The sequence below is a fragment of the Vigna radiata genome, chromosome 10 (genome assembly GCF_000741045.1).
Source record: "Vigna radiata var. radiata cultivar VC1973A chromosome 10, Vradiata_ver6, whole genome shotgun sequence".
Classification (NCBI taxonomy): domain Eukaryota; kingdom Viridiplantae; phylum Streptophyta; class Magnoliopsida; order Fabales; family Fabaceae; genus Vigna; species Vigna radiata.
In genome coordinates this window covers 18,085,379-18,111,306 of record NC_028360.1, presented here as the reverse complement: position 1 = coordinate 18,111,306, position 25,928 = coordinate 18,085,379, and the positions used below count along the sequence as shown (strand labels likewise).

Below are 25,928 nucleotides of genomic sequence, written 5' to 3'. Positions count from 1 at the left end.
TACTAAAAGAAGATTTTTATAAACCACTTTTAACTATAAAAAATCTAACAGGACTCACTTGAGATAGAATAATTGGTGATTGTTGTTCCTTATCACACTAATAAAAGAGAAGTTCCTAGCTAGTAAGTTATATAAAATAAGATACAAAGACCATAAAAACTTTGTATAAACATGTAAGAAAAAATACACTACTTGTTGTATATATCAAATAATCAATTTTAACTTAATTTTTATGTTGTTGTATATCAAATGATTAAACTTAAATAAGACTTTACATTAGTGAGACATTTCTTATATCTTCAAAACACACGTAAAACATAAGTTACGTTTTTCTAATTTATAGACACCTTGAAACAAATCAAAAGAACTCATATAGCACAACATTCCATAACTCACATAAGGTTTACATATAAAAAGTCATCACTACATCTTTTAAGTTTTTAATTTTATTATTATTGAATCTTGCTTTGTTCTTTTATATGAAAAGTCATCACTGCATCTGTTAGGTCTTTTAAGTTTTTTATTTTATCTTATTCATTTTCTTTTATATTTTTATGATCTTTATAGAATTTAAATGCAGCATATAGATTTATATTGACTATACCAAGACGATTCGTATCTTATTTGAAATTTAATACAATATCTACTTTTATATAGACCTTAAAATCTAGTTTAATTAGTTATTATGTCTAAAATAATAAAGAATATAAAATTTATTTTAATTCTCGCAGTTTAGCCTCTGATCACTAAAAGTAACATAACTGAGTCTCATAAATATCATTTCCGAATGAAACAAGCATCATTAGTTAGATAACATTTAGAGTTATAAATTTCATGAAGATCAATTTTTCTAATACAGTACAAAAACATGTTTAAATATATCATAATTAAGCGAAATACACTCTCCAAGGTATATCTTACACCCATGTTCGAAGATACACTCATAAAAATATCTCCAGTAAAATTTGTCTAATATCTTGAACACTCTGTATAACTTTCTACAAGCCCTAATTAATGTATTCAATCAATTATCAACATCAAACCCCCATCCACAATTACAATTTAATGAAATATGACCAACTCTTAGTGTCCTAGTCCATAAAATACACACAAAAAAAAGAGTAAAAGAGTTATTATTTCTTTTATTGAAAAGGGTGAGTAGGAATTCATTAACTTTTATTGAATCCAAATCCAAGTCCATCAAGCTACATATTAGCCCCAGTCTCCCAAGTCATTCCAGAGGGCCTAAATTACACACTTTAGATATGCAACCAGCATACATCTTTATATATTACAAACTATTCCAATCAAGGTGCCTTCATCTAAACAGGACAATTATTCCCATGCTCTTGAACATAATATTACATAACTCAATTATTACCAGTGCTCACATCAGGAACTGACTAAATAGAGGTTGGAAATATAAAATAGGCCAGTTACTCCGTGAGGAACAGCGATCTGAACATAGCTAAGCATCATCATCAACAGTGTTCACCCTTTCACATTCATCAATCCACTCACTGTATCTGCATAATTGCAAACAAAATACTTGAGTCAGAATGATACACTGTACGCAGGAATGGAGATATGAGAAATGTTTCCCGCATATTGATTTAACTTACATGTCTATTGGCTCTGATAAAGCTGCAAATACAAGAAAAAAATAGTTACTAACTACATTTGTAATGTGTATGCTCTCAGCAGATACATACTATTGTGTCAACATTTCAAATCTCATCAAAGAAAAGGACACGCATTTTTTTAAATTGAGTATGAAGAGGAGTTAAATTTATCCAGGATGTTCTGCTAAACACTACCAAAAATGACAATTCACCATCGGTAGGAATAAATTATTTTCTTCTCTTCTTGCATTCAAAGAATCTGATGAGGTAAGAGATCTTAAAAGCTAGGTAGCACACGCATGTAACTACATTTTTAGTCGAATAAGTATCAAGGGAACATCACCAATGTGAAGTTGCATTCTATAAATACCACTTAGCTAATTCTCATTTTCATATCCAATGTCAGACATCATTGTAAAAAGAGGACAAATAGAAGGAATTCTGCCTTATGTATATTGAATGAAAATAACATAAATATATACAAAGAGTATATCCATAATTATGCTATTTTATTCCTTAAATAATGCAAGACTATTCCTGTAAATCAGCTATTTTAATGGACACAATTATAACAATATCTTCTCTCAATAATCTTGGGATATGATTTATTTTCTAATACTTCCCCTTAAGTTGGAGAATGAACATCAAGAACTCCCAAGAGAACCATGAGATCATTGAGGACAACACAAGAGAACCATAGGGGGAAGTAATGGGAGGCACAAGTATGTGTTATGTAGGTGTTGGTTAAGTGTATGAAGGAGTCTCATTCGGGTGATTATCATGGATAGCATTAGGTATTATAGGGTCTATGGTGGTGGTGGTTGGGGAAGTGTCAAAGGATTCATATAACAAAATATTCTCATAGAAGACAACATCACAACTAGTGAAGACTTTGTGAGTTTCAAGAACGTAAACTTGTAAGCTTTTTAGCCAAGAGGATAACCAAGAAAAACACATCTTTGGGCATGGGGAGCAAACTTATGAGAAACACGAACTTTAGCAGCTTAAGCAAGACATCCAAAACTCTAATGTGTGAATAACAAGGGATTTTACCATATAGGTGCTCAAAAGGTATCTGACGTGAAAAAAGAGGTGTGGGTAACCTATTAATTATATCAATAGCAATGGAAACACATTTTGCCCAAAACTATAAAGGAAAATGAGCTTGAAAACAAAGAGCTTGTGGTGACTCAAGGATATGTCTATGTTTGCACTTGACATCCCTGTTTTGTTGTGATATGTAAGTGCACGAATGTTGGAAAGTGGTACCTTGTGTAAAAGAATCTCAAAAAAAATTCCCTTCCATTGTCAACTCGTACATTGGCTATAGTGGTATTGAATTGGGTTTTGACTCGTATATTTGCATTCAAAGAGATGACCATGGCTCTACACCAAGTTGAATAGTTGTCTCCATCTAAAGATTTGGAGACAAGGACCATTCCAAGATGGACAAAATGATGGAGAGAATAAGAACTATTGGAATTTTGTGCATTTCCATAGTTAGCCATGGAAACAAGGACAGATAGAAGGAATTCTGCATTATGTATATTGATTGAAAATATCAGAAATATATACAAGAGAGAGTATCCATAATTATGCTATTTTATTCCTATAATTATGCTAATATGTTCTTCTAATAATGCAAGACTATTCCTGTAAATAAGTTATTTTAGTGTAGACAATTGTAACAATATCTTCTCTCAATAATCTTGGAATAATCTTGGGATATCATTTATTTTCTAACAATCATCAATGTCACTAATGCCAAACAAGGACCATTGATACAAACCTGTGATGGTAGTGCTAAAGCTCTCTTGGCATATTCCACAAGTAGCTTCCCCGATCAAATTCTTCATGTCACTGACAAAAGAAATCCAAAGATGAGCTCCAAACCAAGTAAGATCCATCTATACCATGATCATATCCCTTAAAAGTAATAAGAAGTGCTTACATGCGGCATTCAACACTGCTGCCGTGATTGCAGAAAGGGCAGCTGAAGACAGTATCAAGTTTATCCATTCTTTTCTTTGGAGCAGGCTTTGCCTTTGCCTTCCTTTTCCCCATTGCTTAACCCTGCTTTCAAAATAAAAAAAAAAATAAAAAATACAGGGAAATGAAAACTTCTCCAAGTTCCACAGTTTGAAAATACATATATGACTCATTAGAAAAACCAACCACAGACCCACAAAACAATTAAACTTCTCCAGCAATCAACCCACGCAACCAATCTTTTTTTGCTGTTTTTCAAGGTCGAACACAAATTATAAACCAACAGATAAAATTGATTGTAATTTTTGTTAAAATTTACCGCAAACAATAGTTCTAAGGAAACCTATCAAAAATTTTGATCAGTCGCATAAAAAAAGAAAAAATAATAATATCTAAAGTATTCTCTCTTGAATCCGCGACATAAAAACTCAGTAAGGCATCGGTTTACACGAATGTAAGAAAAAAAAAAATTGTTACCCAAATCAAAGGAAACACAAAATCTAATGATCCGCGAATTTCTTAAGCAGCCAAACAACATAAAGAATATAGGGAAATCAATCCACACAAAAGACTAAGGGAACAAAAAAAAATAATTGAACGGAAAAGAAAGAACAAGAAATACCTTGATGGAACCCTAGAGAAGAGACGTGAGAGACAGAAGGATGGTGAAAGAGGGAGAAAAAGTAAAAGCCCAATGCATTGAACCTCTTTTTTCCTTTTATTTATATATATAACAATCTTTGGATTCCCTACGTGTAGGTATGGAAAATCCCATTACAGGTCTCTTTTATATCATCACATTATTACAGATACTATTATTCATTATAATTATTGTTAAATATTTCGTAGTATTAGTTTGCTCACTTCTCATTATATAATTTTTTTATGGTAAATTAAATTATATCATTAATAATTTTATTATTATTTTTACTATGTTATTGTTAATAAAAACATTTGCTCGTGTATTATTATTATTATTATAAAATGTCTTTATTTTTATGATAATAAAAATAATAAAACTAGTATTATTAATATAATAAATTAAAATATAAATAATTTTTATTTATTTTATAGCTAATTTTATAATTAAGAAAATCATTTGATTTAGAAAAAAAATAAGGATTAAATTTAATGAAAAGCTACTTAAAATTGATAAAATAATCATTTTAGTTTAAAACATATTATTTAAAGAGCAACAAATATGAATAGAGGCAAATCTTCTATACGTATACTAGAAAAAAATACACTATTCATTCTTTTATGATAGAAAATAATAAAATTATAATTATAAAAATAAATACAATAATTTTTACAAATTTTAATTTTAACTACTTTTTATTTATTTTAAAATTTACTTTTATTTATTTTATTTTAAAATGTGGTTAAATTTAAAAAATAAACAGTTTAGTTTAAAAAATAAATTAAATTTAAATAAAATGATACCTTCAAAAATAAAAATAAACACCAAAAAGAACATTTTTTTTATATATAAGTATAAATGTAGATTAAAATATATTTATAAAAAATAGTACAAACATAATTATAAAACTTAAAGGAAAAATTTGGTAATAATAATGTGGGCACCAAAAATGATTATCAGATGATTAAAAAATCAATTATTTTATATTTAAGTAGTGAAATGTCCATGTGTATTTTTTTTACGCTAAAAGTAATAATAAATTTTCTATAATTATAAAAGTATATTCAAATCATTTTTATATTTTATTGTATATAATTTTAGTTTTTTAAAATAAATTTATTGTAAATATTTATTTTAGTTTAAAAATACTTAAGTTTTAGAAGGGGAGCTTGCGAGATGAAGGTGCGATGGCAGAGAGGCTTGGGTGATTTAGGGTTCGTTGCAGCACTCACGATTTGGAATTTCGTTTAGTAGTGGTTTTCGATTAGTCGAAGTTAATTTAGTGTGTGTCTTCCATACGATGTGATCTGTGATTGGGGTTGTTCGCGTTTTCTGGATTTGTTTGAGTTTCACGTGATTTATGAGAAATTCATGGATAACTCGCAAGGAAGAAGAAAGAGCTTCACTCTTTGGATTCTTTTCAGGTGAAGAATGGAGATGTTTGCTTTATTTATGACTCTGGCGGTTGCACGATTGGGGTGATGGTGAACAAGAAGCAAAACCATGGTTGGTCTATCGGAGAAGACGAACGAAGTTTTCAAGCACGTGACAGAGAGTGAAGAGGCAAGTTAGCATAAGAGTGAAGAGGCAAGTTAGCATAAGACGTAGCTTCGCCTTTTTGCGACATCAAACAAAAGTTAACACCATTCAATTGTAAGGACTAATAATAGTAGTTTCAAAACTATGACGACTAAAAACAATCAAAGGTTCGAGTAGGAATTAAACCCAAAACATATTTAATTATTTTTTTATAAAGAACCCTTATAGAACTTTTTGAAAAAATTAGAGGTGCGGAAAGAAGTTTTGGAAATGTAGGGAGAAACACTCATTTTGTTTGGGCTAAGGGGATCCAACTTCTGAAGATGTGGCCCAATAGTCCATTCTGTAGTATTACGTTGAATCACGATAAGAGGGAAAAGAGACGATGACCATCGTCACTAACGCGATGACAATGGCAATGGCCGCTTCCTCACCGTTTTCACCTGTTCTCCCCCACACCGAATTCTCACCAACCCTGCACTTCACCAAATCCAAGAATTCCATCTTTTCCCTCTCCTGCTCTTCTCCCAAAAGCATTCCGGTGACGGAACAGCAAGTGCTCCAAGCCATAGCGGATTCCGACGGCAAGAACCTCCCATGCGTAAGAACCTACGAAAACGACCTGTCTCAGCTCACTCTCGTCGGAATCGTCGATTTCCAGCAAGCTTTGACTGCGTCGGCCGCCGACGGCGGACAGGTTGCCTCCGACCACATTGACGCCGGCATGGAGGCCATGGTTGTCGAAACTGTGTTCCCTGTTCCTTCAAGCGATCGCGCCACTGTCTCCACTCGGCTGGTTCGTTCAGTCTTATTTTCTGCACTTCATTTCGTGAAATTTGAAAAGGGGAGCGATAAATGTTTTGTCAGAAAGAAATGAACAGTGGCTTCTGTAAAAGCACACTATTATGTTTTAAAAAACTGTGTATTGTGTGTTCTGTTTCGTGCAATTGGTGCGCGTAGGAGATAGCATGACTGAATTGGAAATGAAACTCTGTTCGTTACAGCATAATGTGATGGTTGTACTTAGGTTCTGTGACTTGGTCATAATTGTCTACAAAAGAGAAAAGCAAAGAAGGCAAGACCAATAATTTATCTCCCAAGGTAAAATCAACTTATGTAGTTCAACTTGTAGAAAAGTTAGACGAGATAACGTCTATATATGTTTAGTGCAAAGTTGATTTGAGTCTGGTTGGACAAATTTCTCCACAAACACTTATTGAGAAAAAGATAAGAAGAAAAAAAGGAAATGAGTTTTTTCATAAGTTAAAGTTTGCTCATGCTTTAGTCGAAAATGAGAATTTAAAGAAGTTATATGGGAGGGCTTCTATAAATTAACTAATACATAAGCTAATTTTAGTTTATGGAGAGAGAATCGTTTTTTCTTTTTATATTTTTCTCCTAGAAGTGCTTCTGGAGAAATTTTTTCAAACACTCGTTTTACTTTCTTATTTTATTCTTCTACAAGCATTTAAGGAAACATTTATCCAGAAATAGACTATAATTTTTGTACATATCGAGCAACGAGTGCATTAGGGATGAAATCGGGCGTATATTATATCACCATTGTAAAGCACAGTTGGTAGATTCACCAGAGGTTTCTTAAGCATGCAGATTCTGTGTATAGCAAAGACTTTGTTTGGAGATGTAATAGAGCCTAATTCAGAGATCTCTACCTCCTGGGGAATTAGTCCCATAGCTTGTGGCCATGGAGATACCTTTCTTTAAGCAAAAAAAGTGGTATATGTTGTAACCAGGAAACTGTGATGTGGACATGTTTGAGGTGCTTGTATATGTTAAGCTTCAATTGCGGGATATTTTTTGTTTTTTGAAATGTTTTGGTGTGAATTATGTATGTTGTCTTTGGTGGGAGCTTGTGGGAATGAAATTTGAGGATTGAATTTCAAAGCTTGTTGTTTTGACAGTTCTTACCTGCTAGGAAAGTCAAAGAAAAAGCTGCTAAGCTCAGGAAGTCTTTTCCTAGAGATGTATTTTCTGGCTCTGGGTCTAAGAATATACTTGCTATGACCTTTCGGCAAGTAGTTTTGCAGCAGATTTGGAGCTATGACTTGAATGTCTTTCAACCAGGAGAGGAACGGAAGATGGAGGATCTTGAAACACCAAGAGAGGTTTGTAAATTATCGTTTCTCTGGAATCTTTTGTGAGTTTTGTTATCTCTGTTCCTTTTTTAAATTGTAATGTCATATTATAATGTCTGTACTGCAGGTGGACCTGATACTGATGTGTTGAGTTCTTTTATGCATTTCATATGAGCAGGTTCCTGCATCTTTTTCTCTCAGCTCATCTAATGACTATATTATCTCTGTGCTTGCGGAAGCTATTTGCATGTCTGCACTTCAAAGCACTCAATCACAATTTCTTGATAAAACACTGGGTGGTAATAGAAATGGCTTCATTCACTGGTTTCGAAAGCCTGAAAGTGTACAGTCAAAAGATTCAGCAGTTATTTTATCCAAATTATTTGAAGACGAGATAGTTGAAAATGCTCGGAGTCTACTGGATAATTATAATTCAATGAAGGATGGCTTCAAGACTGTGAAAATTAAGTCGGGGCATTGGTGGAGGCCATCATGTTATGAAAAGTTAGAGAAAATTGGCGGTTTTGGTTTCAGTGCTTGGGCAAGTGAGTATGTACCTGCATATCGATTAGAAATCGATACCAAGATAATGGGAGATGCCAAAATTGAAGGCTGGAAGAAGTCTGCAGCAGGGAATAGGTGGGAAGTTGTTTTGACCCACTCGCAAATGGTATTTTTTCTTTTCCTTATTTTTAGTGTTTATTTTTATTTTTAAATATAGGGACTCGAGTCTCTGCTATTTAAGAAAAGTTTAGCAGTGGGCTTTATTTTTTCTTCAGTTTTATTAAAATGACGGGAAAACAGGATTGTAACATTTTTCGGTCAATATATTTGTTTGAGTGGTGGGTAGCCTCCTCGCATCTCGCTTCAAGTTGTTAGATAGACAAAGGATAGTATGTCTTAACCACTTAAAACGAGGCCGTTGGCTAAAACTGAACCAAATGGGTCAAAGTAAGTTCTTACAATATATCACATAACCATTAAAACCTAAGTATACCTTCATCTGAATTTTCTCTTTAAATTATTATTTTTTTAAATCCAGTTGCAACAATTTGTTGGGAAGAGAAAAGTAATAGGCAAACAAACACAAGCAAAGAATTACAAATGGTTAAATTAAATATCGAAGAAAAGTTGAAAAGAATGAAAGGGATGCAAACTGAGAACCCGTTAGTCTCTTTACAACAGACAACATTTGATTCTATAAGATTTAGTTGATATATATATATATATATATATATATATATATATATATACACACACACACACACACACATATATAAAAGAGGAACATGGACAATTAGTTGATCCTTGTTCAGACTTTTAAATTATATAAAGGGATTTCTAATAAGACGCATGGACAAGAAAATTCTAAATAGACAGGGCCCTTTACTTCTGCCAATTTCTGTTTTGTTTGGTAAGTTTGAGTATGGTGTCTTTAGTTCAATACTTATCACTGTTTATTGCAAATACATCTACAGTATATAAAGGGTTGTTCTGTGGTGGTTTTAAGTTTGTTGTAACTGTGTCATTAATATCATGTATAGATGTCATCAGTTATGAGTTGAACAAAATTGCAGGTTCAGTTGGCTGAAACTCTAGATATCTACTATGTAGATCCTTATTCACTACCTGATAAGCAATTATCCTGTGGTATGGCTGCTAAGTTTGCCAATGTTCCCAATAAAACGGTAATCTATTGTACCTTTTTCTTCTTAAAATTCTCTAATTTATCATTTACAAGACTTGGCCTTTTGTGTTATGTTAAAATCTATTGGAACTGTCTGGGTTTTGCCTCTGCCAAACTTGCCAAAGGGTTCAATAAAAGGGTAACAAATTGTTGGAGCGTAAAAAGAAACTACATGATAATGTCTTTCTATATATAGAGTTACTCTTCCAATAACACCCTTGTTCAATATCATGCAGAGTGTTCCAATTGTGAACAGGAGAATATATTGTTTTCCAATTCCTGTATTTTATTTTTAGAAAAAGAACCATATTTAGTGGCTTCCATTTTTGAGGACCAAAAGAAGGAAATGTCATATTTTCTTTATAGGAAGAACTGTTGAAACTTAACCAGTTAATGATGCTTAGATAAATGCTGAAGATATAGTTTTCTTGTACTCATATATAAACGAGTAAACAAAGATAGTTCACATTGATTTTTTTTTTTTTCTGTTAGTTATACTTTATGCTTACTAATTGGTTTTTTGAATGATTGTCAAACAGAGTACACTATTTAATTGATTTTTATTTATTTATTTTTCTGTAGGGGAATTCTTTTCCTAAATTGTTGTCAGTGACCCTTGCAAGTGGTATATTTCTTGTAGCAATTAGTGCTCTCGGTCAATTTTGTTTGCCTTGGTTATGCAAGGAAAGGAAACAATCAGTAGAACATAGATCTCTTCCATCATCTGATGTCAAGGTTACAGTGCATGACTTTTTGGATGCAACAAAGGTGTGCAATCTATCATTTTCTTTTTCTTTTATTATTTTATGTATTTATATATAGCCTGCATACCATGTTTGACGCAATGAAAACACAGTACGAAAAAAGACTTGTCATTGGAACACTGTTTTTCATATGGCTTTGTGCCCTATTGTTATATTTGAAACTGTTTACTTTCCAATATTGCAACACTGAATCTTTAGTACAAAGGTTGTCGGTAATTTTCTAGCTTTTTTTTTGAGTTTCTCCTAGCATATTGGTATTGTTTATACATCTTTCTAAGAATCCCTTTTTTGGATCTCTTTCATGGATAGTTGGGAGAGTATTGCGTGTTAGCCATTACTAAAGTAAAAAGCACTTTTGGCTGGTCGGATGAAATTAAGGTTGAAGATAATTTTGGTGTCTGGATTGGAGAATTGCCAGCTTACTTGAGAGTTGAAGGTGTTGATACTCTTTCTACTTCAGAGAATATAAACGCAGATGCAAAATTGCCCATACAGGACATTGCCAGTTACCAGGTACCCCAGAAAATCTGAATATTATAATTAATAATCTTCTCCTTTGGCTTGCATGTTTTTTAGTTCAAAGGCATGACTAATGATTAGAATTTAATTTCATTAACTACTGGAGTTTCCTGAACACGGAGGAATAATTGCGTTATGTCATGTTTGGATTGTATTATTCAATCTAGTCTTGATATTTGCAATTTTGTCTAGCGACCCTTCATACTGCATTAATTGATGTTTTTCCCATGCAATTGTTTGAAATTTAGGTGGTTTTCTCAAGCGAGGGGAAGATAGTTGGCTTTCAACCTTTGAGCCGGGTGGCTGTCAATCATTGGGCTGCTAATCCTTTAGCAAAGGAGCTGTATAGAGGAAAAAGGCTTTCCCCAGGTAAATATCAGTCACTCTTCTTTATGTTTAACCTGCTATTGAAGCTGCTAACCGTTCTCCTGGATTTTCCGAAGCAGGTATCATTGAACCAGGTCTCAAGGTGTCCCTCCCAGAAAAGGTTATCGTAGTAGAGTTATTGATGTCAATAAATCCAGATGCATATTTTGCTCTAGCCCGGCCATTCCGGTGATCTTTTCTTGGTGTAATTGTAATGTTAGCTAGGTAGGCCTACTGGTTGACTAACCGATCCGAACATTGTAGTTAACGTTATATTTCCCGATGTGAATTTTTTGAGGCATTAGAAGCTGTGCCCTGAGTTTTTTTTTTTAGTTTTTCTTTTTAATTAGACATTCTGAATATTTTAGCATTTTGTTTGCCACAAATTGAAAAGAAACTCCACCACGTTGTTTCAAAATAGTGCATAAACCCTTTCTGAATATGAATATACTTGGCATACCATTTGTGCATTGATTGACTGACAGAAGATAAAGGCAAATATGATAGAAAATAAGAGGTGAAGATAATAAAGAAAATCAGAAAGTGAACCATTGTTTGGATGAGCGGACATGAAGAAGAGTAAAAATTGGAAAAAACTGCTTGGTTAAATAACTAGAAGACTGTTGACAAAAAAACTGAAGATAATGCAGATATAAGCATTTTAACCTCAATGTAAGGAAAAAAAAAATGGGGGAAATTGAGGGTAAAAATAACAAATGGTGTATTTATGTGTTCCACGGGAAAAGTCGTTGTCGTATCAATTATGTGAAATTGCTTGTTTTTTTTTTATTTGTTTTTACTACCCAACTTCCATGAACTCTATCTTCTACTTTTGACTAAAACAAGCACATCATAATGGCTGATATCGTTACCATTCGAGTGGTTTTGATTTGTGAATTCCTGACCATTAGATGTCCTTTGTTCTGTTTTAGAAGCTTTTACAGTATCTTAGGTTAGTAGCAGTCTTTGTAGTTTTCCTGATTTGCGAACTTTTAAGCAGCAATACAGAATCTGTAATTAAACAAATAAAAATGTCAGATTATTTGAAATAGATTTTTTAGTAATTTGGTTTTAAGTTGAGTAGAATTGATTTTCAGTTAACTGTTTAATGTGCAAGTATAAATGATTTTAAACCATATACACTTTTAATAACATATTTAGAAGATTTTTAACTTATTTATACATTTTTTTTGGTTTAACATATTATTATTAATTTCATTTTAGACTCATGTTGTATCTTTAAATTTGATAAAACATCACGGCCAGATTCCTCTCTGATCTTGAAAGATTTTACCCATTAAACACTAATAGGTTGCATTTGAATTTTTTTTAGGTCGAATAAAATCATTTAACAACCGTAGTTAGTCTACTTAGTGATAAAAGAATAAACATAAAGAAATCTCATCTAGTGAATTGAAACCGAGTATACTTTTAACTGCTGAATTAACCATTCTATCAAAATATTATGTCAGTATTCATACATTCCTTAAAAATATTGAAGTTGTGTTTTCATTGCAATAAGTTCTCTTATTTTTCCGTTTAAATGCTAATTTTAAAAAAATAAATAATTTCACATTAACAATAATAACATTTAAATGTATCACTAATGAAAGCCAGTTTGATCTCCATACATCACTTTAGGATTTGGGAATAATAATTTAGGAGAAAATTAAAAAAAAAAAACTAAGGTGTTATTTTTAAACTATAAAACTATGAAAAGAAAAATAAAATAATGTAAAAAATATGGATATTGACGTTAAAAATAAAATAATGTTAGTGCGACACAAACATCACGTTTGAATTTTCTCATGGAGAAATGATGGACAGTCCGTTGCATTCATGTTCTATAGGGGAAAAATCGTGTCTATACTTACATCATATTAGAAGGAGAATATTAGAAATATGATTCCTAGAAAAAAAATATTATAAAATGGTATTATTTATGCTCCTTAGATTTTACCTTTTCTTTTAATCTTTAAATGAAAATAATAGTACTTAGTAGACCTATATGTTTTTTTTTTAAAAAAAAGAATTATATTTGAGACGTGGTTGGACATAAAATGTGAGACTTCTAATGGAAGTTTTAATCTTAACTAAGATCTAAAAAGCCAAGTACAATGCCATAGCAAATAATGAATATGAGGTTAGACCAAAGCACAACAAAACCTGGAATTTTAAAGAACCATGTAAGTGATATTACACCCATATAATTGCATACAGGGCAATAGATAACTCTTGAATTTTCGAACTTCACTACATATTTGGTTTGCTATTCTATTTTCCTCACTTATTATTGGATCTTGACAGTGGAAAAAAATCATATTCTGCTGCAGGAAACTCATCCTACCATATAAATGACACAAAATTCATATTTTCCTCCATTGACCTTCTCTAAAACTTGTAAAGAGACACAGATAATGCAGATAATAGAGAACCGATCAAAGAACAAATTAAAATAGGCATATTGCAGATGGTTGTTTCAGACAAGATTTATACTAAGAAACTAAACAATCCCTAGATACCGTTGTTCAATTCAAACTGGTAATTTCACCCTTCAACATAAACATCAGGCAGCAATAAATTTCCTCGTAATATCCAAAAGAGTCGACAAAGATCTCCAGCTTGAATTTGCATTAATAAACCCACAAGCAAATATCAACTGCTAAAGACATCACTTGACATGAAACATTTCTGCAGTTTAACTAGACATGTTGAATGCTACAAAAGAACCTGATAGAGAGTATACCACCAATATACCTGTTATTCTCTTCCAATATGAAAAGCCAAAGTTCCTTCTGCCCACTGAAATTGTTATTTTTCATTGGCAGCTGGATTTTCTAGACCAAAGCGGCGTCTGAACTTCGCAATCTGTCCTAAACTCTCGGCCATTTGACGCTTAGCCCGGAAGTGGTAGACTTTTCCAACAGGGTGTATCTTTGTCATCATCACATGCATCAACCTACCTGTTTGTGTAACGTAGGATATCCATTGCTTCTGTGGATGAACACCTTTTTTCATCTTCTTCCAATCTGCAACCTCACCACCTGCAAACACATTTCATCAAACATTTTATATGCAAAGGTCAGATAATTGAAAGACCATGAATGTAAAATCGACAATAACTCACAGGGTACAAATACAGAAGTCTAAAAAATCAGCAAATTTTTTTGGCAACCACCGCCACCTTCAAATTTAAAAACACAAATTCCCCCTTTTCATGTAAAATTACAATTAAAGCAAAACAACCGAACTTTTAAATCAATTTAAAGAGAAAAGTTTGTGCACTTACTGTAGGTAAAGAAATTCAATTCAATTCCCGAGCTTCGATGCTTGTTGATAGAGTCGCAGAAAGAGAGAAGAAGGGGCTTTAGGGTTTAGGTTGAAGATCATGGTTCTGTAGCTATTGGGCCCAAATGGCCCATTTGGGTTAACCCAAATTAAAAAATGCTATCAATGGGTCAACTCCTATATTTTCTCAAAAAAAAAAAAAAGATTATAGACCTAAAAATAAGGACAAAAAATTAAAAAAAATAAAAAGTCAATAGTTTAAATTCGCGTCTTTGATATATATAATATCTTACATAATTTATGTGGAGTTTAACTAGGGTTTTTGGAATTTGGAATAAAGGGGAAGAGAGTGCATCTTCCTTTTGTTGTTGTCAAACTTTAATCTCATAATATAGCAGAAGGAAGAAGAATTTGATTCGAAAATTGTAGCGTAGCGTGGGTGCAATTGAACGATAAGATGGGAAGAGGAAAATACAAAAGCAAGCCCACCGGTCGCCGCCAGTTCTCCACCCCGGAAGATCTCCGTGAGTCCCTTTTCCCATTACATGCAAAAAGATTACGCCTTTGGCCTTTAAAGTGGAATTTTTATAACTTTTTATTTGTGTTCATCTTTTGGTTATCTTCCCTAAACTTATCACGTTGATGAAATAGTTATTTTTTGTTGTGAAATATGCTTGTGAACTATTAGGGGTTATTTTCTTGTTTTTATGTACAGCGGGATGTGGGTGGTGCATGAATGTTTTGATGTGGAAATGGAATTTGTTGGGATTGTTAGATCTGGATAGACTCCCCGGTTGGGGATTCTGGATATCTGTTTTTGTTTGAAATGAATTTCTATTACTGTTCATTTGTTTGGATTATAACTGTTGAGTACCGTGCTGCTTTGTTTGATTTTCCCCCATAAACTTTGAAGTGACTACAGCTGTAAATAGACGGGAGTCAGGGCCTTTGATGATCAGGGAAAATTGTATGTTTTTATGGTGGAGAGGGAACGGTAACCACTGTTTCATGAATGCTTATGGAGAAAATAAGTACTAATGACCGTTTTAATTTGCTGAGATTGCTATTTTTGGTGTGTTTCAGTGAGTTTACCCCAAATGAGGAAATTGTCGCTCTCCTTATTGTGGACTATAACTTACAGATATCTTTGCGTTGTCTTGCGATTTCGTTTTCTTTTTCTTTTTAGATTTTGTTGAATTTACATTTCTAAAGTGGATATTGTGAAGAAAAGGTTTGGATCGTAGATGTGGGACTGAGACATCGGGCAGATAAAGGATTTTATTGACAAAGCTCTAGAATTTTGCACTGTTTGTAGGTTTGACATAATACTTGCACTTGAAGAAATTGATATTAGTTGAACCCTGTGATTGCTTGTGAAATGATATATCAGTTCAATGTCATACGCTTTTTGTTTCTAGTATCGTTTTTGTACGGGGTAGTCACATTATCGCATACTGGGAAATTCAATGCTTTATTGTTGGGATTTACTGTCATTTTAGTTATGCTCCAGTATGCTAATATTTTGTGGAGGCATCACTAGTTTTTAAATTCTATGCCAATTCCTTTATTTTGAAACTTTTGCTGAAAATATTCTTGTTGATGCCACCCTCTTTTGGCCCCCTACCCCTCATAAGAAAAGAAACAGAAAAATGATATTTCGTAATGATAGAATAAAAAAAGCACTTTCAGAAACTTAAATTTTGTTTTTGACTACTGCAGTTGCTGGAACCTCTAACCGTCCTCGAACTTTTAAACAGGTTTTCTTCTGCATCCATTCCTCTTCATTTTGCACCTCTCTCTCATAGCATAGACACATGTGATCACTAGCACTCTAATGTTTTTCTTTCCATAGAGCATCTATGGCAACAATTAATTTTTATATACACATGATATGAATTAATTTGTTCTCCATATTCTTTATAACTTTTCTTTTTCATAATCTTTACAACTTATTAGAAAGAAGCTGAGCACGTAGAGGAAGAATCTGAGGAAGCATCTGGGGATGAATCTGGAGAAGAATCTGAAGAAGAATCTTCGGTTAGTATTTTGCAGCAATTACTAATATGGATGGATTGAATTTTTAATTTTTTTAGCGAGGACTTGTTTCTTTATATGATCTGCTGCCATCCTAACTACGTTAACTTCATCGATATGTAATGTATGCAGAAGAAAAAAGGGACTCAAGGGATTATTGAGATTGAAAATCCTAACTTGGTAAAGCCAAAGAGTGTGAAGGCCAGAGATGTTGATGTGAGTTCAATTTTCTGTTTTCGGTCTTCATATTGACATTTTTCTGGAAGTGGGAAGAATAATGCTATTTTCTTGTGTTACAGGTTGGAAAAACAACAGAACTTTCAAGGCGTGAAAGGTTAGCTACTTTTGCTTTTCGATTAAAATCGGGCCTTGGGGTTTTTTTTTTTTTGGGGGGGGTGGAGTTTGAGATCCTACCTACCATTTGAAAATTAACCTGTAAGTCAAAAAAACGATAGAATTAAGTTGAAAGGTATAGGGTTTTGACTACTGGTCATCAACTCATAATGCATGCTAAACTTATAATGACATAAAGCCACAAGACGAACACTCCTATATGGCAACAAAATCATCCCAAGCCTCCATCATTGATCTTTAACAGGGCTCCAACAGATAACTTCCCTAAGCAACCACCCCAAGTGAAATAAGAGATAATAATGAACATAGTATTTTAGGGATATATAGCTGTTAACAAACAGAATAGTGATCTTGCTACGAATATCAGGAATATCTGGATTTCATAATGTTCCCTGGTGATCTTGCTACGAATCCACAATTCCACCACCCTGTATGTAATGGAACACAAAAGGGAGACATAACTTGTAGTATTATCAATGAGTGTATTGCTTACTATTAAACAGGGTGCAGAACATTATTACGTGTAGTTGTTTCAATTCCTATCTTTGTGGGAATACTAAAAGTGAAACCTCTGAAACATTTTTTATCAATATATTTAAATTTCACATCTGTTTGCAGGGAGGAGCTGGAGAAACAGAGAGCCCATGAGCGCTACATGAGGCTGCAAGAGCAAGGGAAAACAGAACAAGCAAAGAAAGATTTAGGTACCAGTAGCATTTGGAACAGTAAACGATTGTCCTGTGTTTCTGAAAGATTCGTTCATCCTTTTCTGTTTAATTTCTTGTCTTTGATTGTTGGTATTATTATTAATTTTGTTATGACTTATGTAAACTATTGATGGATATGGTACGTTGTGAGCTGTATGAGTTCTGTAAAATAAAATATGCTTTGCAGATTGAAGTGGTTGTGTTGTGAGGGCTATATTGTCTTGTTTCCCAATGATTTATGGTTAGTTTGTTTGTCTTGTAGAACGTTTAGCTCTTATACGTCAGCAAAGGGCAGAGGCTGCTAAAAAGAGAGAAGAAGAGAAAGCTGGTTAGCTCTTAAGTCTCTGAATACTGTTTCTTCTGCTAACTCTATTTCGATATCCAAAAGCTTGAAACTAATAAGTAAATTTGTTTCAGCTAAAGAGCAGAAGAAGGCTGAAGCGCGAAAGTAGAGAATGTAATGAGGCCAACTTTACTCCAATTAGTAGGAGGAATATGTGCTCTTGCTTGCTACACTTCAACATTATGTCCATTTACCTTTTTATATTGTGTTATTACCATACCAATCTGGTAACATGTAATGCAATTATTTTCCTATTCTGTGGTTTAAAATCGTGATTATACATATATAGACTTCTTAAATGTTACCTAATCACAGCTGAGTTAATTACTTTTGTTCCATTCTTTTAGTCCTAACAACACTTGAGCTTTTCATCAACCACACAGACCTGTGGTTTTCACCCTCAAAAAAGCCATCGTTCATCATCCTCTTATATGTTTGTAATCTTGAGCTGGCAACTAAAGTGCACTTTTAAATAAAAATGGTCAGTGAAGTAATTTTTGTTAAGGATGTCATTCCTTCTAAGGAAAATTAAGTTACTATATCGAAACAGTTGGATCCAGATACTTAATTTGAGCAATCTTTGGGGTGTGGAGAAAAAAAAAATGCGCCATAAACTGTTCGGCATGCATTGGAAAAAAATTCAATCAGTTTCCTCTCTTCTATCTGTATTCTTAGTTCCTTGCCCAATCAATGGTTCCCATCTGCAACACCATATCATTTGCTTGCTTGCAATGATACGGTTCAGCAAGTATAGGAGAATTCCGTGAAAGAGAGAACATGAATTCATGAACAACCTTCTCAATCTAGGTGATTTGTTAATTCAAACCCCGACCTTATTATTAATCAATTGTCATGACCTGGATTTTTTTTACCACTTTTCCAATCAAAATACTTTTAAAATATTTTTGATTTAAATATAATTTTGATTCCTAAACTTTGATGTGAAATTAAAATTTATTATTATCTATATTTAAACTTTAAAAACAAATGATATTTTTTAGAATCAAACTGTGTTTAATGATTAAATTGTATCAAAAAGTTTGAAATACAACGAATTTGAATTTTAGGTTAAAGTTTAAGAAGTAAATATACATTTAACCTAATATTTTTCACAATGATATTATTTATTTACAGGTTTAATGTATATTTACTAGTCATAATATACCATTTTTATTTATTATAATTTTAATAGTTTTCTTTATATTTGAAAGTTGTACTATCATTTTGGTAAGATTGCTCTCACAAATAATACAAGACTTTCATCTCTGATACGCTTTAAATTATTTAACATTTGACTTGGAAATTATTTTGGATGTAAAATAATGGAAGACGACGACCACCATATTAGAATTTTTGTGGATACCTTGTAACAAACTGATAAAGAACCACTTACATTAAAAAACATTTTTGAACTAGTGCATCAAAAAACATATTTTTTATTTTAATTTTATTCTTTCTAATACAAAATATTAGAATATTACATTCTATAACTATTTTGAGAATTTAATATTATATTTTAACTGAGAGGTGATATTATCCTTTTGAAATATTACGTGTTAAATAATGACGTGATATAAAGAAGAAAACAAAAAGAGGATTACTTTTAACAAATTCTTTTGAAGAAAAATCTCTTCAACACCACATTGTTATCTGTAACACCATAATTTTAAAAAAGTTCTAAAATGATCTTTAAATTTCAAAAAATCCTAACCTCCACTTCTTTTTTTTAACAGATTCTATCGAAGATAAACGAATTTTGTCACTTATTAAAAAATTATTTAAGTCTTTAATGAATTTTGAAAACGGTTAAACTTTTTGAAATTTTTTTTAATAGATATCAAAATTCTTTAAAAAAGTTTTTTTTTATAAATTTTATAATTTGTTAAAGAATTTTTAGGAAACGGAATTCGAAATCCGTTTAAGGAATTTATGAAAATTTTTATGGATTTTGATGAAAGACATTTTTGAAATGTGATGGTGCAAAAAGGAATATGGGGGGTGTCTCAAACAAAAATCGGGATGACAATGCCCCAGTTTAGCGGGCTAGTAAATTTCTCTCAGAGAACATTGTTCGAAGCCCAAATTAAAAGAACTGAATCGGGCTACCACAGTTAATCGAGTTTTGCTGGTTTCATTTGAACTTCTTTTGGTCCTACAGTTTCTTGGGATCTATATTGTTCAGAACTTCAAATTCAAATTAACTCAGTGCAGTTTGTGCGCGCAATGGAGGTTCGGTACACGAAGCTCCATGACAAAATGGAGGTTCTGTACACGAAGCTCCATGACAAGTACACCGAAGTCAAGGTACTTTTCTTCTGCAATTCACCTTTCTTTCATCACCAACTAGAAACAGGTTATCAGGCGTTTTTACTGATTCTTTGTATTATTTCTCCTTTTAGACTAAGAAATTATCTGATTTGGAACACCTTAACGAAGAACAACAGCTTAAATTCATCAATTGCTTGTCCGGTACGTTTCTTCTCCATCAATTGTTTCATTTCCCCGTCACTTCTCTCTCCCTAAAACAACCAACGAGTTCTGAATTTCGAGTGTTGCAGCTGCAGAAGAGGTCATAGAGCACTTGAAGACCGAGAAGGAAGAGCTTCTTGGACAAGTCAATGATTTGAGAGTCGAGCTCGCTTCACTAAGGTATGTTTCCCACTATTGAATTTTTTTCATTTTTTTTTTGGTGATTTTTTTTTTTTTTGGATTTCTTTCGTTTGTTTACGAAATGTGCACGTCAGGGCTGCCAAAGACAACCAGTTAGCGGACTATCAGATGCTTTTGATGGAGGAAAGCCACAAAAGTGAGACTCTCCGTCCTCTCTCTGCTTCTTCAAATTAAATTTATCTGCTTGTTAAGTAATTGTAGTACACGTGTTTCTTTTTCTTTTATTTCTTGATGCAGACGGGTATTAATAATACCAGTGTAGTTGTTGAAAATAACACTTTTTTACATTGTCATTAATTATTGTTATGTTTTTCTGTCTTGGAGATCTCATGTAGACTAGAGATAAGACCACAAACCTCACCGAATCAGACTTGTAGAGTGGAATTAGACTTAAACTCACTATGTGTTGAAGCCATTAGACTCTATTCTAGTCGATTTTTGAGCCTATGGTGTCATGCACTATCAAGCCCTTCTGGATTCCCATGCTCAATATTCTTAGTGTGAGGAATGTGTTGAAATCCCACATCAATTAGAAATAGGCCAAATTATAGTATATATGTTGGGTCGAACTTCACCTTACTGAATTGGTCTTGTAGAGTTGAGTAACCTTGTTTTAGCATATTGTTTTGAGTATGGAACTTCTCTAATTACTTTTCATATTTTTCTGATCAATTCCTCGTTTGAAATAGAAAACAAGGTTTATTGTTTACCACCATGTGGTTAATCTTTTGCTTTGCAACTTTTGTGGGAATCTATATTCAATGTTGGAGTTTGATGGTGATTCTAATTCATCTTTTGTGAATTTAAGTTCATCATTCTGTTTCCTCGTCTCTGTCCTTAAATGTATGTCTATTTAATTTATTCTTCTCTATTGATGATTTGGGTGTGAACTTTTGGTAGATGAAGCTCTTTCTGAAGAAGTGGAGAAATTGCAGCAGCTTTGCCAGGAAGGAGCATCTCAAGATTTAAATAATAGCAGAAGGATCGTGGCTGTAGATGATCAGTTTAAGGCTAACTCTAACAGATCATATGTAAGAATGACTAGAAAACGTATAAGACAGAATGCTTTGAAGGACGAAGCAAGGTTTATATCTTTTGAAAATGATCAAGTTAATTCTGTTGAGAGAGAATCAATGCACAATGCCTGCAAGGAGACAGCATCTGGTACGGTGAGCATTTACAGCCCTAAAAATGGAATACACAATCACATATTTATGTATATGTATATGTATATGTGAGTATGTGTTTATTTTTATATGAATGAATAATCACACACACATGCATTGTGTACAAATTTAATTTGTTTGAGTGCAAAATGTAATCACCATAATATGCTGACATTTTGTTGTGAAATAGCTGTTAGAGTGCGGTAGCGAGGCTAATGTTCTATCAGGTTGGTGTTAGCAGTTGTTGTTAATGCTTTATGTGTGAATTCTTTGGCTGGAATTTTGGGGTATATTATATATCCTTCATTGCATGTTACAGGCCTTGATTTACAGGAAACTGGCCATGGTGACTGGCTTATTCCAGTTCTTTTTGAATATGCACTGGGAATGAAATTTTCCACTTACTGTCAAACTGGACGGATATGCCTTTCTGCACTGCATCTATCAAGCGGTAATTAATAATTTTGAATTAAATGATTTCGTATATGATGTTTGAGTTACAGTTAGTTGGAATGTGAACAATAAATATGCTTAACTATAAGGTTTCAATCTAGATATAGTTTTTGGAATTCTGTTGTTTGATAGTCAATATATATGATAACGAAGGATAGGATAAGAAAAACAGACAAAAGTAGAAAAGGAAACAAACGGCTCTTATCCTACCTAGAACGTAAGCACACTAAATAACCAAAAACACAGAAATACAAATTACGTGAAAATAACAAAAATACCCTTATAAAAAGGTACAAGTAGGGAGGGAAGGTAACTGTCTCTTTATTTATTATTTTTAAATAAAAATGTCATGAAAATGGATACACAGATCATAGATGCTCATTGGGCCTGGGAACGGTGTGAAAAGATCAAGAGAAGGGTGAAAATACTAAAGGACAGGTGATTTTAGAAGGTGTTGAATAGAGTTTGAGACTCTCTTTTGCAAAGAGCAGTAGGCAGTCTAATGCTTGATCATTTATAGGTCTGAGGATATACAAGATTTGTACTTGTTCACCCTAACTTTGATCTATCTTAAATGTTCCGCTAAAACCAATCACAATTACAACTCTAAGTACACAAAATCACTCTTAACAAACTCAAGTTGATAAAGTCACTCCTAGTTATCAGATCCTAATATCTTTCAATGATTAAGAATTACAAGTATTCTTTATAGTCACTTCTGACTAGAAAACAATAGTAAAGGGTAAGGCAAAGGAATAACTCTCAGAGAGAAGATAAATATTAAAGAGCTCCTTACAGAAAATACAAAGTGAAAGATATTACAATGATTTTCTCACTACGAGACAGAACTACAATATTAGCAGAATGAGTATGAACAATAGGCTTGTAAGATTGTTGTCTGTTGCAGTTGTGTCTTCTGCATTCGCCATCCATGTCTTTTATAGGCTCTCAGGAGTATGGATGTGCTAGAACAATCTGTACCTCTGACAGGTCTTAACAGATAATTTGCACATTATTTGTACCTGAAGACACAGAGAATGGGGCTGACCTAACAGGATGTTACGGGATACCTTTGCCAGTTAAATTTTCTTTCCTTCTCACAATTTATCTCTAAATATAAAATATTTATTTCCTCTGGGATGGTGGCGGTGGTAAAGAAACAATAGTCAGTTTTCAGAAAGTAGTTGATTTTATATGCGGAACTCAAAGTTATTTTATTTTATCTCAGTTCAGTAAGACCTTTGTTTCATATGTTGATCTCATTCTTCGACAAGGCTGCTTTTGGTCTCATTTTTTCGGAGTATTATTACGGCTTGTTCTTTAAATAAAATTCTTGTCATTTAACATTTCGCAGAATGCAGATAAATAACTGCTTGGTTAACAACTTATTTCTTGTATTGCAACAATGATAGGCTACTCCTTCAGTTTATCATGGATTTGCAAAGCCCCTGAAGAGGAAGCAGAGCTGATGTACCATGTTTTATCTCTCGGTACATTTGAAAGAGTGGCGCCAGAATGGATGAGAGAGGACATTGTGTTCAGCCCTAGCATGTGCTCCGTATTCTTTGAAAGGGTATCTCGTGTTATAAAGTTGAACCACTAACATTTTGTAGCATTAATTCCATTTCGGCCCTCCCGCTTTCTTTTACTGTACATATTTCCTGTTTAATTTTTATTTGCAGAATAGTAAGTTGTGCTGTACGAGTGAACTTGTTTCTCCCGAAACCCATTTCATATGCCATCTGCAAAAAGAATTTGTAAAAGGTATTTGGAAGAGCATTTTTACATGCTTCTTAAAATTGTAATTACCAGACATTTATTTGTTAAAATTGTGATTACAAGACATCGTTTTTCTTTAATGATAAATATGTTCTGTACTTTTTGGATGCACGAATGCCTTTTTCGAAAATACTAAGCAGCTTAACTTTGTTTTTGACTTTTTGGATGCATGGGTGTCCCAGACATTTTGACTTACCTAACGTTTTATCTGCCCGAGTGATATTTCCCTTTCAAAACCACGGACTTCCTCAGTAATGATTGATTTAATTGGTTGTGATATTGGCTTGGAGCATATACGTCCAGAGGGGGGAAGTTTTGCTCCAATGTTTCACTGACAATTAGGCTAGGTCAAATATTACTATATTATTTACTTAAACCATTACATCATTTAAAATTAAGGGTTAAATATGTTTTTAGTCCCCATACTTTGGGGCGATTTTGGTGTTAGTCACTTTTTCAAACTAAGGTATAATTTAGTCCTTTAACTTTAGAAAACATTGGTTTTAGTCCTTTTTACTAAATTTTTTTAACTTTATTTGTTGTTTTAAGCACGTTTCATTATAGCATTTGGATTGTTTACACTGTTTGACACATTTTTGATTTAATGTTAACTGAGAAACGCGTTTGAAACCGTAAATAACGTTAAAAAAATTTGGTAAAAATGACTAAAACTAGAGTTTTCTAAAGTTAAAGGACTAAATTGTACCTTAGTTTAAAAGATGGACTAAAACCAAAATCGTCCCAAAGTATAGAGACTAAAAACATATTTAACCGTAAAATTAATTTGGTTGCACAATATTTAATTTGATTTACTGTGGTAAAAGTTAGTATCTTTTTGGTTAATTGATGTAAGATCTCTAAATGACACAATACTTGAATATATACCGGGGTGCTTTGAATAGTGGTGCATTTATGTAGTTCTAGTTTATTTTTAGGAGAATGTTGCTAAATGTATCAAGCAATCCACATGGATGGATCTTTATGTGACCTTAATAGAAAGTGTGTTGCCAAGGACAGGAGAAAGGTCCACACTGCATCTTGGGAGGAGGTTTGCCAACCGAAATCTTCAGGATGATTGGGAATTAAACTTTCACATGAAAATGAATACTTCCTTTCTTATGAAAGACAAGATGGGATATTGATAAATGTGAAAATGAGTTATTTTTACACTTATAAATGATCTCAATTTTATAATTATTCATGTTATTACTCAGTGAAAAGTTGTAATAGGAAGTAGATTGTTTCGTAAATTATTGTTTAGGAAAAGTTGTATAAATTGAAAGTTGTCAACCAATTATCGCAGGACGGAAGCAAAAATTCACAGAGCCAGGAAAATTAATTCGCATAGTGCACCAATACTTGTGCACTGAGCGAATTATACCAGTTAAAAGGAGGTTTCAATTTTTAAATTCGCATAGCGCACCACTGTGCGCTTAGCGAATTAGAGTAGTTGAGTGCATGAATTAAAATTAATTCGCACAACGAATACACTCTTGTGCGCTGAGGGAATTAAAATAATTAACTACTCTTAAAAGATGTGACAGACAAGAAGAAACCATCTCCTGACACGAAAAATAGAAGAACACTCTGGATAACTGGAGAAGACCCTTCAAGACATCAAGACTTCACTTTCTGCAAGGAATTGCTGTAAAGAGTACGTTTTAGATGTCTAGGAGAGGCTAGTTTTTCTGTTCATTGGAATTGGTTGTATGACGATACATTAATGTAAATTTCCTGTGTCTGTTCTTGTTCTTTTTTTGACTTGCTTTAGATTATACGGAAGTATAATTCTTTTTAAAGGTTCTTTTGTACTGGGAAGTATTTTTAGAACCAGAAACGTAAGAAAAGAAACTAAAAGGAACGATGCTAGGAATAGCTTCTGTACTTTTGGTCATTCTAAACATCTGATTTT

General features: G+C 32.9%; 5 protein-coding genes across 8 annotated transcripts; 3 read left to right on the top strand and 2 right to left on the bottom strand.

Moving 5' to 3' along the window:
* Positions 1–1,145: 1,145 nt before the first annotated feature.
* Positions 1,146–4,382, bottom strand: LOC106774403 (transcription elongation factor 1 homolog). 2 transcript variants are annotated; one of them, XM_014661385.2, is made up of 5 exons: positions 4,234–4,382; positions 3,574–3,695; positions 3,412–3,482; positions 1,623–1,644; positions 1,146–1,526 (listed from the first exon to the last, which is right to left on the bottom strand). In XM_014661385.2, the coding sequence occupies exons 2-5, from the start codon at positions 3,684–3,686 to the stop codon at positions 1,469–1,471; spliced, it is 264 nt and encodes an 87-aa protein (XP_014516871.1). In that variant the 5' UTR covers positions 3,687–3,695; positions 4,234–4,382; the 3' UTR covers positions 1,146–1,468. The 2 variants fall into 2 exon arrangements, with proteins under 2 accessions (XP_014516871.1, XP_014516872.1); XM_014661386.2 differs by lacking the exon at positions 4,234–4,382 and adding an exon at positions 4,089–4,193.
* A 1,657-nt stretch (positions 4,383–6,039) lies between these two features.
* Positions 6,040–11,664, top strand: LOC106776256. Its single transcript, XM_014663649.2, has 8 exons — positions 6,040–6,586; positions 7,713–7,916; positions 8,065–8,556; positions 9,464–9,574; positions 10,156–10,341; positions 10,647–10,850; positions 11,105–11,225; positions 11,303–11,664. Exons 1-8 carry the CDS (start codon positions 6,176–6,178, stop codon positions 11,413–11,415), a joined length of 1,842 nt encoding a protein of 613 aa, XP_014519135.1. The 5' UTR covers positions 6,040–6,175; the 3' UTR covers positions 11,416–11,664.
* A 1,982-nt stretch (positions 11,665–13,646) lies between these two features.
* LOC106775379 lies at positions 13,647–14,659 on the bottom strand. 2 transcript variants are annotated; one of them, XM_014662497.2, is made up of 2 exons: positions 14,512–14,659; positions 13,647–14,266 (listed from the first exon to the last, which is right to left on the bottom strand). In XM_014662497.2, exon 2 carries the CDS (start codon positions 14,238–14,240, stop codon positions 14,034–14,036), a length of 207 nt encoding a protein of 68 aa, XP_014517983.1. In that variant the 5' UTR covers positions 14,241–14,266; positions 14,512–14,659; the 3' UTR covers positions 13,647–14,033. The 2 variants fall into 2 exon arrangements, with proteins under 2 accessions (XP_014517983.1, XP_022642636.1); XM_022786915.1 differs by lacking the exon at positions 14,512–14,659 and adding an exon at positions 14,350–14,455.
* A 146-nt stretch (positions 14,660–14,805) lies between these two features.
* LOC106774610 (28 kDa heat- and acid-stable phosphoprotein) lies at positions 14,806–18,286 on the top strand. Its single transcript, XM_014661655.2, has 8 exons — positions 14,806–15,034; positions 16,230–16,267; positions 16,467–16,547; positions 16,677–16,760; positions 16,844–16,878; positions 17,517–17,602; positions 17,868–17,933; positions 18,023–18,286. The coding sequence occupies exons 1-8, from the start codon at positions 14,968–14,970 to the stop codon at positions 18,055–18,057; spliced, it is 492 nt and encodes a 163-aa protein (XP_014517141.1). The 5' UTR covers positions 14,806–14,967; the 3' UTR covers positions 18,058–18,286.
* A 1,680-nt stretch (positions 18,287–19,966) lies between these two features.
* Positions 19,967–24,080, top strand: LOC106775498. Of its 2 annotated transcripts, XM_014662629.2 has the most exons (9): positions 19,967–20,252; positions 20,348–20,417; positions 20,507–20,597; positions 20,693–20,754; positions 21,519–21,787; positions 21,975–22,011; positions 22,104–22,235; positions 23,650–23,810; positions 23,920–24,080. In XM_014662629.2, exons 1-9 carry the CDS (start codon positions 20,172–20,174, stop codon positions 24,040–24,042), a joined length of 1,026 nt encoding a protein of 341 aa, XP_014518115.1. In that variant the 5' UTR covers positions 19,967–20,171; the 3' UTR covers positions 24,043–24,080. The 2 variants fall into 2 exon arrangements, with proteins under 2 accessions (XP_014518115.1, XP_022642945.1); XM_022787224.1 differs by having other exon boundaries at positions 20,063–20,252; positions 23,650–24,036.
* The last annotated feature ends 1,848 nt before the right edge of the window (positions 24,081–25,928 follow it).

Excerpts from the sequence above, each read along its gene's own strand:
- LOC106774403 (XM_014661385.2), bottom strand. The coding sequence starts at position 3,686 with ATGGGGAAAAGGAAGGCAAAGGCAAAGCCTGCTCCAAAGAAAAGAATG. Across the intron at positions 3,483-3,573 it reads AGCAGTGTTGAATGCCGCAT|TGACATGAAGAATTTGATCG; the intron begins GTAAGCACTTCT and ends TTCTTTTGTCAG. Across the intron at positions 1,645-3,411 it reads CTTTAGCACTACCATCACAG|CTTTATCAGAGCCAATAGAC; the intron begins GTTTGTATCAAT and ends TTGTATTTGCAG.
- LOC106776256 (XM_014663649.2), top strand. The coding sequence starts at position 6,176 with ATGACCATCGTCACTAACGCGATGACAATGGCAATGGCCGCTTCCTCA. Across the intron at positions 6,587-7,712 it reads CCACTGTCTCCACTCGGCTG|TTCTTACCTGCTAGGAAAGT; the intron begins GTTCGTTCAGTC and ends TTGTTTTGACAG. Across the intron at positions 8,557-9,463 it reads TTTTGACCCACTCGCAAATG|GTTCAGTTGGCTGAAACTCT; the intron begins GTATTTTTTCTT and ends ACAAAATTGCAG.
- LOC106775379 (XM_014662497.2), bottom strand. The coding sequence starts at position 14,240 with ATGAAAAAAGGTGTTCATCCACAGAAGCAATGGATATCCTACGTTACA.
- LOC106774610 (XM_014661655.2), top strand. The coding sequence starts at position 14,968 with ATGGGAAGAGGAAAATACAAAAGCAAGCCCACCGGTCGCCGCCAGTTC. Across the intron at positions 16,548-16,676 it reads AATCTGAAGAAGAATCTTCG|AAGAAAAAAGGGACTCAAGG; the intron begins GTTAGTATTTTG and ends TAATGTATGCAG. Across the intron at positions 16,879-17,516 it reads GAACTTTCAAGGCGTGAAAG|GGAGGAGCTGGAGAAACAGA; the intron begins GTTAGCTACTTT and ends ATCTGTTTGCAG.
- LOC106775498 (XM_014662629.2), top strand. The coding sequence starts at position 20,172 with ATGGAGGTTCGGTACACGAAGCTCCATGACAAAATGGAGGTTCTGTAC. Across the intron at positions 20,253-20,347 it reads ACAAGTACACCGAAGTCAAG|ACTAAGAAATTATCTGATTT; the intron begins GTACTTTTCTTC and ends TTCTCCTTTTAG. Across the intron at positions 23,811-23,919 it reads GCTCCGTATTCTTTGAAAGG|AATAGTAAGTTGTGCTGTAC; the intron begins GTATCTCGTGTT and ends TTTTATTTGCAG.